The sequence below is a fragment of the Manacus candei genome, unplaced genomic scaffold, assembly GCF_025592945.1.
Source record: "Manacus candei isolate 608988 ecotype Guabito, Panama unplaced genomic scaffold, ASM2559294v1 h1tg000020l, whole genome shotgun sequence".
NCBI lineage: Eukaryota > Metazoa > Chordata > Aves > Passeriformes > Pipridae > Manacus > Manacus candei.
In genome coordinates, this window is record NW_026138068.1 from 3,511,734 (window position 1) to 3,530,025 (window position 18,292).

Genomic DNA, 18,292 nt, shown 5'->3' on the forward strand with positions numbered 1-18,292 from the left:
TAGCTGCCAGAAGATTTGGAAGTTGTCACCTGCAAAGAAATCCTCATTGGTCAGCAGGATCAGTTTTGCACATCTGGGGAAAGACAGGGAAACAACTGTGGAGGAAACGCAGAGGTTATTCTGCTCTGGGGGAGAAAGAATTGTAGAACAGTCCTTAATTCAGTCATTCTTCTCTCAAAATTCCCTGAACCATAACACAACACATGACAGAAATAAACACAGGCAGAGAACTGTCCAGAATCTTTCCAGATTTTATGTTGGGTCTATGCTCAAAATGGAAAAAAAGGAGAAGAATGAAGTCATCTAATATTAATGCATGAGAGAGAAACAATGAAAGTGGAGTTTACAAACTGTGGCTGAACTAGTGGATCCCAGAGAATACCAAGAGTTCTCCAGGATTCACTAGAATGCAAGCTCTCTTTGCCTTCCCAGCAGCATTTCCTCCTGCTAACAAGTTAGACTGAAAGAACACCATATCTACTTTATCATACACTCTGCCAAGCCCTAATTGCACATGCCATGGCTCTGGTATGCTTAAAATATTTTTCCATGAGCCTTTTTGGAAACAGGCACAGAAAGGAAACCAAGAATGACATAAGAAGTATATCACAGGGAGAAATAATATGAAATACAATCTAGGATTCCTTCTAATATAATTTTGTTTTGCAAAGTGCTACTGATGTTTGATTGTAATACTTAAAAATAGTAAGAAAATGAAAGGCAGGAGTTTCAAGTCCTTTGCAGGTGCTCTTGTATATGAAGGGTAGTAAACATGCTTGTGTGTAAAAATACTGCTGTGGTAAATGTATTTTTACAAAAACCTACATATAATGCAGGTTATATTAACTTGGTAGAAGGGAAGAAACCACTCACATATATACTGTGCTGGTAATCAGTGAAATACATTAATTCAAGTCGCGGGTGTTATCCTGTATATGATCATTTTGGAAATGATATACTTTTTAATGTTGCATATGTACATAGTTGTGTGTTAGAGGATACTAAAAACTTAGGTGTGTGTTAGGTAGGCCTGTGATAGGCATTTATCAGGAGTTTTGTTGGCACTGAGTGCAAATTTTCAAAGATATATTGGTTTAATTGCAGATGCATGTGCGCCTTGTGACTTTGGTTTTGGTTTGGGGATGATGGGATCGTGTGCTCATACAATATCAAAAAAAACATTACAACTGGTTAAGAAACATACAGTAAACTATGTGAACTATATACAACTGCCACGTTGACATTCTTTACCTCTATAACAGGCTACGTCTACGTCTAGGTGCAGTGTGAGGTTGTGGTATGAAAAGGAACATAACTGTACTGAGGCAACATTTGGCCATGCTGATTAATCCTGCTGATAAGCAAGATAAAATTAATATGGGCATGGCATGGAATAAGTAATTGCCTTACCTGAACTAGGTCATCAGATCTAACTCACGAATTTTCATTCAGAGCTGTCCTGTGAAGTGTAGGCTGTCAAGTCCTCCTTACCTGGACCTTGGCCAGCCACAGAGTAGTCTTTTAGAGCAGTTGTACTTTTGTTAGAAAGGGCATAGGGCCACATACACCTTAGAATATCACAATTTTATATGGGGTGTCCCCTCTCCATCCTTCTTTTGCTAACACAGAGACAGAACTAAGATATTTCATTCCAGATCAGACATACAGTTTCTTATATCGTGGTGCCGTGGGTGGTTTATAAGTGATGGAAATGCAGATTGTATGTAGGATCTGCATTTATGTAAGCCAGCACACATGTAGGGATCAGCTTTTCTACTTGCACACGCGTATATATACAAGAATATCTCTTGGCACCAAGTTTTAAAGGGAAGGTGTTTACACTGTGTGCTGAATTACTTGCTGTGTTGTGTGCTTGTTGCAGGTGCATTAATGTCAGTTGGCGCTGATTTTTCTGTTTTGTGTTCATTGAAGTGTCTGTGAATTGCCGGGTGGGATGGCTGGATGAGGCAGTTTTCTGTGTTCTGTATCGGCGCCGAGATACGGCGCCGAGGAAAGCTGGGATCTCACCCCACACACGGCGCTGAAATCACACCCTGCAGCTCATTCCTCCTCACGTTATCGCCGCGCGAGCCGGGGCTGAGTGTGCTGTCACTGGGATGTGTGCGACGGGAACGGGGGGAGCTGTGCAAAGGACATTGCTCGGTGCCAGCGCAGGGCAGGACCTCTGGGGAAGAGGACAGGCGGGGACAGGGCCCTCACCTCTGCGCACTCGTGATGGGTGAGGCCCCTGTCGCGACAGCAGTTGGTGCAGCCCTACGGAATCACTGTAGTCACTGGGGTTGGAAGGGACCTGTGGAGATCATCCAGTCCAACCCCTGCCAAGGCAGGGTCACCCGGAGCAGGTGGCACAGGAACGCGTCCATGTGGGTTTGGGGCGTCTTCAGAGAGAGAGAACCCACGCCCTGCTGGGCAGCCTGTACTCACACACTCACACTGACTGCATGATGCTCCTATCACGACTGAGTTAGGGGCCGACACCACACTAACAGTCTTGACCGGATGATGCTCCTGTCGCGACAGACTGCGCCAGCCCCACACACACCCTTTGCCTGGATGGTGCTCCTGTCACGACCGAGGTGGGGGCAACCCCACACTCACCCTTTGAATGAATGATGTCTCTGTTACGACTGAGGTGGGGGCAACCCCACGCTCACCCTTTGCCTGGATGAAGCTCGTATGACGACAGCGCTGAGGGCAGCCCTCACAGGACGGCTGGCGCTCCTGTCACGACACGCGCCGGTGCAGCCCCGCGCCAGCACCGCCGCGACGCCTATCGCGACAGCGCGGTAGCAGCTCCCCCTCAGGGGGCAGCCCCGCTCCCCTTCGGGCGCGGGTTGAGGCCGGCACAAGAGGGCGGTTCACGCGGGGGCAGCAGGGGCGGGAAGGCGGCCGCCGCACCTGAGGGGCCGTCCCGGTGCGCAGCGGAAGCGCGGCCGTCGCCGCATGAGGAGCCGAGCGCCGTGAGGGACAACGGGCAAGGAAACGACCCGCGCTGCGCAGCGGCCGCGCCACCGCCATCGCCTCAGCGCGGCGGGGCGGGGCTAAGCGCTGGCCCCGCCCCGCGCCGCGGCCCCGCCAATGAGCGGCGTCCACATGCCGCGGCGGCGAGCGCGGCCCGGGCGGCCCCCGAGTTACATTAGAGCGGCCGCCGCCGCTGCGCGCCCGGAGCGAGCGGAGGCAGCGGCGGGCGCGGGGGAGCCCCAACCGTGACGGCGACCAGCGGCCTGGGCCGGCCAGGGGGAGCATCGGGCCGCTAGAGAAGGGAGGGCGTGATTCCAACCCTTCGTGGGCAGCGGGGCGGCTGCGCCTTGTTCTTCCCCACCCCCCCGCGCCGCGCCGTTATCGCCCTCCCGTTGCCGGGGACGGCTCGGGGCCGCTGAAGGCGAGCGGAGAGGCCGCTCGGCCACCTGGACGCGGCCCGTCCCTGCAGGGACCCGCCGCGCCCCCGACGCGACAGCGGCTCCGGGGGCCCGCGGCTCCCCCCCGGCCGAAGCCCCTGGTCCCCGCCGGAGAGGCGGCTCGGCTCCCTCGGAGGCGTGTGGGGTGGGAGGGGGTGGGGGCTTTTTTTTTTTCTTTTTAGCGGCTTTCCCTTTTTTCTCCATTTTTTTTTTTTTTCATTTTTCCCCTGCCCCTCCCGGCCGCCGCCGTGAGGAGTGAGGTGGGCTCGGGCTGCTCTGTGGTGTGAGGGTCTATGGTGGTAGCACGGGGGTGGTGAGGGCTGAGCAGGGGTCTCGCCGCCGCGCCCGCCGCCGCTGAGGAGGAGGAGGAGGAGAGGGAGGAGGAAGAGGCGAGGCACGGCACCATTTGCTGCTCCCTGCCCCGGCCATGGAGAACGCGCACACAAAGACTGTGGAGGAAGTTTTGGCTTATTTCGGCGTCAACGAGAGCACCGGGCTCAGCCTCGAGCAAGTCAAGAAGCTGAAGGAGAAATGGGGCTCCAACGGTAGGTGAGGCGGCCCCGCCGCCGGGATGCTGCCGCCGGCCTCGCCCTCTCCCCGCTCGGCTCCCTCTCCCACCCCTCTCTCCTCTCCCCCATCCTTCCCGGGGCCCTGTGCGAGGCCTAACGCGTGTGCACTGGCAAAGCCGGCATCTCTTCCAGGACCCGGAATAGGAGCGAGGGAGAGAAGATGGCTGACTTGAACTCCACCTCGTGGGTTTCTTTCAATCCCGAGCTCGCGGGGCTGCTCTGGGGTGGAGGATGTCACCTCCGATCCCTTTCACCTTAACGGTGGGAAACCTCCTTCCATTCTGAATTGACGCCCCTTGGGGTTTAGTATTTTTATATTTTTTTTGTCCGTCTTGACCTTCATTTTTCCTCGCTTTTCAGCGCCTTTCTGCCCCTTATTTTATATTCTTCTCTCCAGTCGGGATATAGAATTCAGCCAATAAGGTGTTTCTTTTTTTTTTAATCCTTACTGCTTGGCCGTCCTAGTCCCTTCTGAACTCCCGTGCCGTTGTGTAAAATTGAAAATCTGTGAGAAGATTATACGGTGAAGGTGTTTATTTTAGCTTTAACGCTGCTTTTATGCCTCTTGGATTACTAAATCTTGTTGCGGGAAATAAAGAGGAGAGCAGAAATAAGGGAATACCCTTAAAATGGAGGAAAGAATTTGAAACATTTTGAAACAAGTTTGATGGTTTGGGGTGTTTTTCCCAAGTGAATGTGGAGGAACAGCTTTGTCATAAAGCGTTTGAAAAGCATTTTGAGCCTTTGACCCTTTGTGTGCAGCAACAGCACAAGCCCCACAGCTGGCTGGAGTGATGACTTGGCTGAATTATAACCCTTGGCACATTCCGGCGAACCTTTGTGTCTTAAAACGCAAAACTCTCGGGCCCGTTCACGTACTGTGGTGAAAAGAGCCACCTTAATGTGGCTTTCAGTGTGTCTGTCAAATCCAGCCCAGCTGAGTGTGTAATTCAGGAACACTACCTGGTGGATGCCTTATAACGCTCTAACGTGTTTCTTCAATGATTTCTTTCCTCTGACATGCTTCCTGGAAAAACCTTCCACGGACAGAGTTGCCGGCTGAGGAAGGTGAGCATGTTTGTGAAATCTTCTCCTAATTCTTATTGATAATTCATCGTTTTTTGTGAGGTGCATGACTAAATGGTTTTGTTATGTATTGCAGGAAAAACCTTACTCGAGCTTGTGATTGAGCAATTTGAAGACTTACTAGTTAGAATTTTGTTGCTGGCTGCTTGCATATCTTTTGTAAGTATGATTTATTCTTTTTAATTTCATAGGCTTCTGTATCTCAGAATGACATGTTCCAATGTATACAGAAAAAATATTATTTCTCAAAAGGTAGAATTATGAGATGCAAAGTAAATTGCTGTCTCTTCAATTTGTTCTTTGCGATGGGGTTTCTGTAGGAAACAAAATTTCAGGGGAGTCTTTCATTTCATGAGTCACAAGCACGTAACTACACTAGACAGGTATGTTAAAAAGTGCTTTTCATTCAACCCAGTTTGGTTATTTGAGGTGGGATTTCTCAATGCTTTTGTTGGCTTTGAAAACTAACCTTGAGTAAGTAAGTGTTTAACTGGACATTCTTCTTGGCTTTGGGTTAATCGTTATCAGGCTCAATGTATAATCATTGGAAGACATTTTTGGATGCAATGCAGACTGTAAATAGAACCTCCGTGGCGAATATTCCAGTTGCCTTCCCTTCCTGATAATAGCAAGGTGACAGTTGTTGCTTTTGACAGTGACAAGAATGATGACGGCTGTGATGGCACCATAGTTGACCAAATTTGGTAACTGACCTTTGGATAGTCAAGTCATTAAATGGACATCTTCCTTTGCATACAGGATTAAAAGGACAAGAACATTTTTAACTTTTTTTTTTTTTTTTTAAAATCGGTCTTTCTGCATTATGTGTAATGGGCATGTGCTCGCTGGAAAACTGAGCCAAGGCTAAGTATAGGAAGAAGATGAAGTCTGTATGTCTTGGGGGAGCTGGACAACAGAAACAGAAGTGTTCAGAATATTAAATTGTTTGGGTAGGAGTAAAAGTTTACAGTAGACTTTGCCCTGGAGTTGTAATTAACTACTTTAAAAAAAAAATAAATGCTGCAGCTCTTGGGGGGAGTGGAAATTTGTGGTGACTCTTTAGCTGAGGGCAAACTAATTAGGATGGGCAGAGGAGAATGTGCTCTGAGGCAGTTGTGTTTGATGGGGGAAGGTTGCCCTGGTGTGGTGCTGCAGTTTGTGCTGTGCTGGTGACCCGCTCTCCCCCCAGAGACACTTCTCAAAGGGCTCTGGTTTTGGTCTGCAATACACCATTACCAGCTGAGCAATGACTGGTGACATCAATCTTGACCATGGAGACAGATGTGCTTTACTCACTGTTCTGTTTCCTGCAGAGGAAATCAGGCTGGTTATAGAAAATTGAATAAACGGTCATTCAAAAGCTTTTTTCCCCCCTCCTCTTTGCCCTTTTCCACTCCCAGAGGGTGAGATGGGGATGTATTTTTGTTCCTGAAAAGTCAGCAGTGTTGCTGTTGTCTCATGAGGCAAATGACACCATAGAAGTTTGTTAGCCTTTCGTGCCAAGGTACATTATTTGTTCTTATTTTAAGCAAGTAAGTGAAAAATCAAATTCACCAAACTCTAAGCTTTTATTGGTGAATCTGAGTAAGTATGAGACCAGGCTGACAGAGGTCATAGAACATACACTGCTGAATCCTCTTGGAAAACTTGATTAGTAGCTGAATTCAGTTGCTTTTTTCAGTATGGTTAATTTTCCTATCTAATTAAGAGGAGACTGTAGTCTGATGGAGTGTGGGATAGATCTGGGTTCTCTGCTTCTGTGCAGCTGACATGGTATATGACCTTGGGCTACTGCTCTGCTTTTCCTGTCTCCTGTTTTAGTTATGGATTCACACTAAATTGATGTCAGTAGTAAAGATTTTCTCTGTTTGATGAAACGTAGAAAAATCCCTAGATGTATTATAATTTTGGTACTTCAAAAGCACTTTGCCTTTGCGTTTGTTTCTGGCTTTTTCCTTGCTCAGAAGGTGATTATCTGTCTTTTTTAGGTTTTAACACTTCTTGATGAAAGCTTTTTTTTTTTTTTTTGAGACTTTTGCAGTAGCTGTAAAGAACTGTTGGGTATGTTGATATAAAGATTGTATTACTGCAAAAATAGAAGTAATTACATCACTTAGGCTCTGGTGTCCTTTACCAACTGTACGTTGTCAATTTAAGAAAATGTCGAAGATTCAGGTATGAGAGAGAGGATCTTGAAGTCACTGGTTTGTGTTGTGCGAGTTTTTACGGTGTTGCAGTCATAAATCATATTAGTTTATTGCTGTTAGAACTGGCTGCACAGAAGCAGCCATCTGTAACAGGGATCTGCATTAGGTTTTTGAGCAGAAACATCCCCTCTTCTCTCCAGTATAAACTCCTGTGTTCGGAGCTTTTGTGCCTCTGCTCCCACTCTGCCTGTCAGGGACGTGTCAGTGGAACAGCAGCTGGGTCTGTGTCACCCCGGCTGATGGCTGGGGGCAGATGCTGCTGTCTGTGGGCTGTAGGTACCACATCCCACATTCCAGGTCAGAACTGCTGTTACAGATGTGCTGGTCAGTGCAAGCCTTAAATCTGGCCTTTGAAGAGAAACAATATAAATAATTTCTGATGGTGAGTAAATGTACCTGTGAATAGACTTGTCTCGGTCTTCTGTTGAATCTGTGAAGCCTCTGCAGAAATCAACCCGTGGAGTGTCTCAGCAGTTCATGGCTTTTCATTCTTGATACTTTTGTAGCATGTACTCAGATCTTCAGTATTTACTTAAAAGAACAGCTTTCTTTGCTGTATGAACGATTTTGACAGGTTGCAAGATGTTAGCTGCATCCGCTGTGGGATAGTTCCGTGGTGTGGATGCTTTAGGCAGTGGTGTGTGCTGAGCTGTGCAATCTTAGCTTTGCATCACACTGTGATTTCCTTCTACAAGATATGACACAGGCTATAAATTCTACCAAAACCTGAAGTATTTTACAGCATTGTAAGAGCATCCCCTCCCCTTAATTATTCCTTTGATTCCTAAGCTGACTTAGAAGTGAATGTTCTGGGAATAGTGGATATCTGTGTTCAGATTAAAACAATATAGTGTTGAAACAGTTGGAGATTTTTCAACCTGTAAATTAGAATGACTGTAACCCAACTTGTGTTAAAAGGTGAGCAAAGGTTCTCCTGGAGGAAGTCTAAGATGTGTCAATAACAATGTTTCAAGCTTTGCCCTGAAATCACCCCAAAAACTACCTGTTAAGGTCAGCAGCAGTGAGTATGTGACACAAGATAAGGGTTCCTGTAGAACATTACACTGATATGCTTTTAGCTAAACTTAGACTGCTCAGTAGCACAAGGGTAGTGGTGATAAAAATGTGAGAAGTCATTGTGATTTCATTTTATATTGTAGAAATTAAACTGTGGGTGCTAGGTGTCTTCCCCCCCTTATTGCTATAATAAACACAAAAATACATTTATTTTCAGAAGTAAGGAGTAACGTATCTGATGGGTGCTCACAATCTGCTAACCCAACAAAATTCTTAATTTTGTACTTACATATGTGGTTAAGATGTCTTGGTTTGTGTTTGGGGTTTCTCCCCCTCTCTCTCCTTGTGTGGCAAACAAAAATCTCTACTGAATGGAATTAATACTGGGAGGTTTTTCTTTAGTAATTTCTGGCATTTAGCATAACTGACATGGACCAAGTATCAGGACTCCTAAAATAGTTCACATCAGCTTAATTTCAAGGTGTTTTGTATTGAAAAGTAAATCACTAAAAGAGGGTTTTTTGAGCAGTAGTTGATACTCTGTCCAAAATACACTAAAACTTTAATTCATGGTATCCTGTGAGAAGAAAGCTCTCTTAAAAGCAATCTGTACATCTTACATGGCCTGCTTTAATTAATCCAGGGCTTTTTGTTAGGATGAGGTCTTACTCCCTCAGCTTGATTCTAAGTTTCCACTGTCAAAATGAAAACCAAACAGAAATCCCTGTGAGGTTGCTGACAGCCAAGTGTTTACTTTTCCTCAGTTGGTGGTGAGTGGGTACAGCCTGCTGGGCAACACAGTCCTGCCTCCAAACTTCCCCTCTTTAGTTCTGTTGGTCACCTCAGGTATCATTAGGTAACGTCTCCATAACTTACCTGACAGCACAGGGATACTTCACTGGGGAAAGGTGTGAGGACACTTTTGTTGCTGTAGGTGTTTTCAGCAGTGGTCACCTCACTGCTGGCTGACTTTGGCATTGTACCTCTGCCCCTTTTCACAAATAACCCTGAAAACTAAGTGCTGTTTGCCTGTCATTGTGTATCTTTTGCCTTAGTGTCCTGCAGGTCCACCCCATTAGGCTTTGTTTAAAATAGACTCTGCAAGCTCTGGCAGCCCTAAAGCAAATATGCTGAATTAAAGTTGTCCTTTAAGCTGCTTATGTTGGCTGTTGATATGGGGCTCTTATGTCTTGCTATTATTTCCCTTATGTTTTTAGACTTGAATTTCTCTTGAGCAATTATTTTATTTTTCCTACTCTTTCTTGAGTACATGATGACTTTACTTATTGACAGTACTGCCTGAACAGTGCATTGGAGATCAATGACCTGGAAATTAAGCTGTTCTACATGTGAGTCTTAAAGTGATTAGGGCTGAAATATGGTGGGGCCCTTCGGAGTAGAAGTTAAAAAAAAAATAAGATTTCTCATTGTAGACCTCTCCAGGGTCTTAAAAAGTGTGCTAGTGGAAACTTTTTGACAAGGACTCAATGACTTGGACAAGAATTGTCTAATCTTTACCAGGCTTCAAAATATGGGTTGTTGTTACTAAAAATGCTGAGCTAAATACTTGCATTGCTTGTTCTGCTTCCTCTTTGTTTTTACTGTGGGTTGTTTTTTATTTTACTTCAGGCTGCTATCAAGTGATAAACCTGATCTGTTAAGCAGTGTGTGCTGTGTATCACAAGTATCCTAAATGGAGTGTTAATATAGCTGTGGTCTGCTATAACAAAACCAAGAACTTGCAATGTATTTGGTTATTTTGATGTCTCTATTTACTGAAACGTTCTAGAACTAGAGGTTGGATTGTTCCACTGTCAGTGATTGTGTGGAAAATTTTGGGGGGAGAAATTTGTGTTGCTGGCTTCCAGGATTAATTAGATACTTCATTTTAATCTTGTCACAGATCGATAATTTTGCCAGAAAACCAACCATCAGATTCTGTACCCTCAGGATCTCTAATTTGAGTTCATCTGCTCTTTTTTGGAATAATGGCTTATTGAAAGTAAAGATCCCTTGAAAACTTAATTTTGGCTCTCCTTGACATACTTGGATCTTGCTGTCCTTGTAGCTACTTTCCTTACCTGGGGAAGTTGTGGCCTTTCTCAGTGTTACTTTACAGCACATGTGATCTTCAATCAGGAAAGATTCTGGTTTAGCATCGTGTAAAGCAGATGTTTTATTCCAGTTAACCTTGTAGGTGCCTGCTCAGATGAGAACATCAGAAAATAATAGAATTTACTTGCTTTATTGGAAGCAAAATGGGGGCTCTACAGAATTCCAATAAGGAAAGGGAGGGGAAAAATAGATACTAAGCAGCTTTTCTGATGGCAGAGTGTGACCTTGTAGACACTGAGAAGTCTGGAAGTGTACCATTAAGTTCTCCTGTAGCTCAAGTGGCAGAAGGTGTTAGAGGGGATTGGATATCCAGGGGTGTGGGAGAAGGGAAGAAACATCCAAGATGTGGAGAACATAAGAGATCCTCACTAAAACCCTTCTCCAGAGGAATTACACAGCTCCTCGAAACGTCGTGTTGCCAGTTGGAATGTCTCAGTCTCCTTAATCGCAGCCTGGATCTTACAAATTTACCCTTTCGTAATAAAAATTTGTTGTAGCACTGGATTTGCTTGACAGTCTGTTTTCTGCTGGAGGCTTTCATGCTGCTGCTCCTTCCTTTCCCCATCCTGGAGTGTGTCTCAGTTGAGCAATAGCTCGGAGCAGCATGTTGGGGGAATTATGGCGCTGCTTTAGTAACAGTTTGCTCTCTGCAGCCCTCGGTGATTCACTGTGCTGTTGCCTGACTACCAGCCCTAATTATCTCAACACGTTGTTCCTATTTACTGTCACTTTCCAGGCTTCCTGTTGCTCAACATGTTGATGAAAAAGCCCTTCCTCTCTGGTCATGTTGGCTTGACTCTTCCTCAGGAGCTGCAGAGCTCTGCAGAGGCCCTGACACAGTCAAGTCAAGTGAATGGCAGAAGCCTAAAACTGGAGTGCACTTGTAAAGCAAATGAATGAAAACAGAATTTATGTGGAGCCTTTTATGCAAGTCCTCAAGTCGATTCACCTTTAAAAATTGAGTTTTATCAGCTACTCAGCTTAGAATTCAGCTTCAGTGAATTCACTTAGATGCTTCAGTAAGACACTGCTTGTATTTAAATAAGTAGATGCTTATTTTTCATGTCTACTCAGCAAAAACTTGTAAAACTGTATTAATTTTTTTGTCTAAGTTGCTAGTAAAGGGCACTTAAACTTGGCTAAAATTCAGATTCAGGCAAGGTTTGTGTTTTAAGTAGTCAAACTAATCTGTCTGCATTCTGTTTTATACAGTAAGGGATTTTTTTCTTTTCTCATGGTCACAACTGTTGTCACAACTTCTGCTTTCATTTCTGAAGCCACAGTAGCAATTGTTTCCCAAGTAAATAGTTTACTCCTTTAAAAGAAGAGTGGCCTTTAAAATGAACTTTGTACTACTTTAGTAGAGATTCTTTTTTCTTTTCCATTGCATATTGCCAACTCATTCATTAATTACAAAGCTACAACTGGGTAGGTTGAAACTTCTAAGATTGCTTAAGTCCAAGCAGTTGAATCTCTCAGGCTGGAACTTTGCAGGGGTAAAGTTTGCAAGGTGTCTGTGTAAATCAGTAATTTAAGTCACTGTGTTCCTCTTACAGGTCCTGGCCTGGTTTGAAGAAGGTGAAGAAACAATCACAGCATTTGTAGAGCCTTTTGTAATCTTACTTATTTTAGTAGCCAATGCCATTGTGGGAGTGTGGCAGGTATGCAGAGATTTTTACAACATCAAATCACAAATGATTCGGGGTTTTATGGTTTGAGAGGAAGCAGTGCACACTGTAGTGTTGGGTGCTTCATACAAAGCAAGTAGGATGTGTTGCTAACTTTAGATTCCTGAGAGTCAGCAAACCATAAAGCTTCTCGACACAAAGTGTTGACTTAAAGGTAAAATGAAAGCTTCAGAAGTGTTGCCAAAAAGGCAAAGTGCCCATCAGTGTGTTTGGCCACACACTGGTGAACACACAAACTAGACAGGCCAGAATGAAGGCCTGAATTCAGGGAACAAATCAGATCTTGCAGAGCTAAGAACAATTGGATCGGCTCGTTTGGGGGTTTTTTCCCAACTAAGGAACAAAGGATGCACTTTTAATCTCATTTCTTGTCTGTTTTCTCTTGAGACAACTGCTGTGTTTTAGTACATTATTAATGCACTATTAATTCTCCCAGTTCAATTACTATGGTACCTATTAAGTGTACGTCCAAAGACTGCATGTCTGTCAAAAGGCAGAAGTTTCTTCTGAAAACATCTAAATACCATGAAATTTTTCCTACATTATCAACTGTGAGATGACTTAGATGGCTTTTTATAAATCATGCAGACAGTAATAACAGTAACTGTTCTTGAGATGGCAATAACACTTCTCAAGATGCCAAAGTAAAGTGGTTCATATCATTTTAGCTTAATAATTTGATCACTTCAGACAAGGCATGTTTTATTAGAATTGTTTTTCTGCAGATCAAAAATACTCAAGGATTTTTAGGGTCATTCAAGTTATTTGTACAGTTGGTTGTTTTGGGGTTTTGTTGTTTTGTTTTTTTTTTTTAAGGGGTGGTGCTAATGTGACATAATTACTGGCTATCTTAGTACATTAGGTTTCATGCTTTAGAAAAAAAGGCAAACTCTCCAAAACAACAACAAAAATTAAGAGGAAAAGTCCTGTTAATGGTTAAAACATGTTAGAGAGAACCCTGCATGCTGGAAGAAGTGCTCTGCTTTGTGCTGGCCCAAGTGAGTTGGCTGAAGACTATTCCGCAAAAAATCAGTTTTTAGCAGTTCCCAGCTTGCTGCACAACTGCTGGAACTGGTGTGAAGGGAAGAGGTTGTGTTGATCCAGGGGTGACAGCATTGCCCCCTTAAGTGTCATTTTATATTCAAGTCTTCATAAAGTCGTTGTGCAAGAGTTAATGTTTAACTTGAAACTCTGAGCTACAACTCTGCAGCTGCTGATTTTAAGTATGAAATGGAAGATAAAGCTCTCTGTACAGCTTAGGGATTTTCTTGTGTAGTTGTATGCCCTGTTGTAGGAAATAATCAATTTTTTCAGACAAGATAGTGTGCCAAGAATACCTCTCTATATATTTCTGTGTGCAGTGAAATATATTGTGAAACAAGAGTTGCTGCACAGATTAAATGACTCATTCCCTTGTTTTAATGGGCATGGAAAATCAGTCACAGTGCATAGTCTCCACCCATAAACGTATGTGTTCCTACAGGTACTGGATGTGAGCAACTGAGTCATTGCCCTCAACCTTTCCTCTCACGTGCCCTTTCCCCAGAGAGCCATCTGTGAGTGCTTCAGTGCCTGGCACGATGGTCTGACTGCCACAACTCCAGGCAAACAGGGAGCAGAGAGATTGAGTGTAGCACACTGAGCTGGCTGAAGCAGCTGAATCATAGGGTCCTTGAAGCTGGAAAAGATCTTTTGGATCATCAAGTCCAGCCGTTAGCCCAGTGCTGCCAAGGTCACCACTAAACCGTGTCCCCAGGGGCCACGTGTGTGCCTTTTGAATACCTGCAGATATGGTGACTCAGCCCCTTCCCTGAGCAGCCTTTTCTGATGTTTGACAACCTGTTTGGTGGAGAAATTGTTCCCCGTAGCCAATCTAAGCCTCCTCTGGTGCAATTTGAGAACGTTTCCTCTTGTCCTGTCACTTGTTCTAGGGAGGGACAAGGTCTCCCTGAGCCTCCATTTCTCCAGGCTGAGCCCCCTCAGCTGCTCCTGGTGCTCCAGACCATTTCCCAGTTCCATTCCCTTCTCTAGATACGCTCCAGCCCCTCCATGTCTTTCTTCTTGTGAGGGGCCCAAAGCTGACCCCAGGATTGGGGGTGTCTCAGCAGTGCTCAGCACAGGGGGATAGTCCCTGCCCTGGTCCTGCTGGCCACACTATTACGGGCCAGGATGCCCTTGGCCTTCTTGGCCACCTGGGTCATGTTGAATTGGTTTTTATTTCTCCTTTTTGAAGGAAGACTTGTGTTGAAGTAACCTTCCATTTGTGAGACTTTATTTTGCACTTTAAGATTTTGTCTGATGTTGGCTCCTAATTGATTCACAGAAAAGCAGTATCAGCATTATTTTGTTGAGGAGCAGAATTAATTTACCTGGTGGAATATGAGACTGGTATTAATTACAGCCTTATGGGTCTGTGCTGGTATCTGCACTGCCTGGCCCTGAGCTGTGCCATGTAAATTCTAGTTCCTCAAGGTGGTTTTGTTAATGCTCATTTTCAGCTGCATTGTTATGTGGAAGTACCAAGTCCTTCAACCCTTGAATTTCTGATGATTTTGTTTCTGCTTTGACATGCAGGAGGAATTTTTTATTATCTGGAAAAGCTGATGTATATTTGAAGGGCAGACAGTGTAAAAACTATGTGCACTCTACCATTATCTATAATTATCAGGCCTAAATGACGTTTGGACTTGTCAATAGGGAAATGGAAAATAAGTTCCTTCTCCAAGAGCTGGAGAAGGAGCACTGATAAGCTGCTGGTTCTTATGTTCTCCTTTATCCAGGTAACATCACAATATTGATCCCAATCTCTGGTAGTGCTTAGTGAGAGAACTGCAGTTGAGACAGGAAAGCCTTTGTGTTAGTGGAAATAAAAAAGGTTGTCATATGTGGAGATTCATCCAAACTTGCAAATTAAGAGATTCTGGGGAAGTTTCTAGTCTGTCTGCTTTAATTTCACTTGAGAGTCACTTGATTTGCTGAAATAAAGTTGATTTTATGTTGTTTGAGGTTTGTCTTAACTTGATCCTTGATTTCTGCCAGTAAGTGAAATTCAGTAGTGCTTGTCTACTCCAGTTTGAGTCTAAGCTGTCCAGCTGGTAAGGAACAGCCAAGACTTCTATCCATGAGTCTTAATTCTGTTTAGGGCCTTTTTACATCAAAAAGTATGTTACATGTGGATGTAACATTGAACTCTTTGTGTGGCCTCCCTGCAACAACATGGGATAATTTTGATGGAAAATGCTGCAGGGTTTAAATAAACAATTTCTAGGTTCTAAATGCCCACAAACATCTGAATTAGGCTGTAAAGATTTCCAGTCAGCAACCTCACAAGGGGAGGGGGGTCACAAAATGTTGTGTATGAAAGAATGTTGCTGAGCTGAGTTGGTAGTATTCATATGATAATGCTTTTGAAAAATCAGATCTGACCTACTTATTTTTCCTTGAGGGCTTTTGAAATGACACATTTTTGCTGTCTTTTAGGAAAGAAATGCTGAAAATGCTATTGAAGCTCTTAAAGAGTATGAACCAGAAATGGGCAAAGTGTATCGACAAGACCGAAAAAGTGTCCAGAGGATTAAAGCCAGAGACATTGTCCCAGGGGATATTGTGGAAGTGGCAGGTAAGGCCCATTTATGTAACACATACATGTGTCAGAATATTAATGTAAAATTCTTGTGGGGGCTTTGTCTTACTGATTTGAGGCCCTGGGGGGAGTTTTCAGAGGCTCCTAAGTATATACTTCACTTATGAACAGTCTTGTTTTGGTTTGTCTGTAATTACCTTAAATGTGCATTTGCACTGGGGGGATTGTTTTTCAAATTGCCATTTAGTTTAATTGGTAGGTCTAAAAGCAAAGCATCTTAATTGGAGTGCTGGTTTTAACGCTTGTCACAACTTTAAACTGTTGTTTTCTAATGTCTGGTTTCAGTGTGTCCTACAATTCGTCTGGTTTTCTATCACAGAATACCTTCTTCATTGCTTTTAAATGTGCTTCCTTGGGTTTGGGAGTGCTGAGATTTTTTTTTTTTAGTCATGCTCTGAGTTTTCATCTGAATGTGTTTTCCCAACTTGCAGTGGCAGAGCCTTTGAACTTCTCTTCACAAATGTCTTCTGTCCTCTCAACTGGTGTGACTGGCATGTGACATTGCTGTTTTCTCATCTTTCTTCATTCTTTATTGCTTCTTTTGCCTATTGCTGTGTAGGAGATCTCAAACAGATAAACTATTTAGAGTAGAGCTCCCTATTTCTCCTGTGTAAGCATTTGAAGGGACAATCTTAAGACTGGACTTTTGCCTTGAGCTTTCAAATATCCTAGATTTGCTCTAAAAGGTGTATCTTTATTTGGAAGGAGTGCAAAAATATAAGTGTCATAGACTTTTAGCTAAAACTGTCATTTTGGTGATAATGCCATAGCAATAATTCTTTCTCTAGACTGGTCTTATTGATGGCTTAAGTGTTTCCTATTCCTTCCCAGCTAAATGTAGGTGGTTCTTGCTAAGTGTCAGGAGTGATTGCACCCTCATATTTTGTAGGTCATTATCAACTGTTAACTGAGTGATTGTTCCTTTGGGAACAATTCAGGGTGTACATCAGATGTGCTTTTCACAAGTGTCACTTTGATTTTAGAGGTGGTAGCTGTCTCAAGAGGAGATAAATATATACCCTTAAACTTGCCTATCCTCCTGTTTTAATTAGCAGGCAGGGAGAGTGTGCACTCAAAATGAAGTTGGTGTTGGCTGCCAGCCCAGCTTTCATTCCTTGAGAAACTTTAGCACTCGCTGAGCCCTGTCTCGAGCCTCCGTTTTGTGCACAGGATGATTCAGCTCCAAGTACAAATCCAGAGTGCTGATAGCGGAAATTAGGGGGGAATTGTGATACCTTGTCACTGGCTGTGCTCTTTGACTCGCTGTTCCTGCTCTGCACAGGCAAAGCTGTGAGCTCTGCAAGGAGCTTTGGTTTCAGGCTGACGTTTGCCGTGTCCTTTGGAGGCAAACAGAGCTGTATAAATTACAGATTCTGCAGGAGATGCCTACTGCAAATCCTTATCCTGTTTCTAAATGTCACTGATGGAACTGGAGTTTTGGAAGGAGTCAATATCATAGGAATGCATTTGTGGGGTTTGGTATTTTAAAGAAGTGTTGGTAAAATTGCAAGTTGATAACTGTGCATTTTGCACTGGTTTGGGGGATCTCACTGAGGAGAAACGCTGGATTTTGCTGCTCTGCCGGGTGTCAAGAGCACAGAACACTTTCTCCTTGATTCTTTGCTATTTCAGAAGAGGTACAGATTGCATTTTCATCTTACAAATTTAGCTCTGCCTTTGTTCTGTATGTGAACACCTGGGGGATGTGTGGGCTTTTACTTACCTGCTCTATATTGTCAGTATCCATAAAATCAATTACTGTCTATAAAAGGGCTGTGTCTGAAGGAGGGAAATGATTTGGGAATAACCCCGGACTTGAATGCCTATAGCACCAGGCTGTCTTAAACAAACACAGTATCCTTTTTTCATAGGGTTACTGTTGCATTATTTTAAAATCAGCTTGTAAAACAATGTCTGCTAGTCCAACATGTGTAGAACTAATTTATTTTTTCTTAAAGAAAGGACAGGTTCATGTAGAGAAACAAAAATTATCCAAGCTTTATGACTGTCCATTAAGATGGGTGGTCTGGCTTGTTGATGGACTGAAGAATCTTTTGTGGGTAAAATACTTACTTTAACTGGTGGATCAAGCAATCCCAAGCTGGTCTGAAGTACTCATGATATTTTTCTTATAATGGCAAATACACTTAAATTACCTTCACTTGAAGCTGCAGTTGATTGTAAGTCATGTGGATGCTCAATAGAGAAATAAGTTCTTCAGTGTGATACAGACTGTGATACTGAAATAATAAATGCCAGTAGCTGGACAATGATGAGGTTTTAATTGTAATCAAACTCGGAAAAGCTCCTGAGCAAGTAGAGAAGAGCAACACATGGTGTAGCAGTGTTGGTGTCAGGACCTGGAGGTGAGGGAGACTCTGTGCAGGCCTGTGCCTCAAGAGCAGGAGGACTCTGATGGCCTTTGACACGGTGTTTGCAAAAAGATGACCATGTAGGGAAGTGACAGAGCACTCCATGCTGGGATACATATCTGGCTATGGAATTCTAGGCAAAGTGCCAGTGACATTTGTGTGTCCAGGCAAATATC

At 43.8% G+C, this 18,292-nt stretch overlaps 1 protein-coding gene across 2 annotated transcripts in view; it reads left to right on the plus strand.

Annotated features, from left to right (window-relative positions):
• The first annotated feature begins 3,168 nt into the window (after positions 1–3,168).
• ATP2A2 (ATPase sarcoplasmic/endoplasmic reticulum Ca2+ transporting 2) overlaps positions 3,169–18,292 on the plus strand; it is a 45,443-nt gene continuing 30,319 nt past the window's right edge. For both annotated transcript variants that reach the window (XM_051785825.1, XM_051785826.1), the window contains exons 1-5: positions 3,169–3,964; positions 5,039–5,056; positions 5,151–5,233; positions 11,970–12,074; positions 15,582–15,720. In XM_051785825.1, the coding sequence (XP_051641785.1) occupies positions 3,847–3,964; positions 5,039–5,056; positions 5,151–5,233; positions 11,970–12,074; positions 15,582–15,720 (463 nt within the window). In that variant the 5' untranslated portion in view covers positions 3,169–3,846. The remainder of the gene's footprint in view (positions 3,965–5,038; positions 5,057–5,150; positions 5,234–11,969; positions 12,075–15,581; positions 15,721–18,292) is intronic.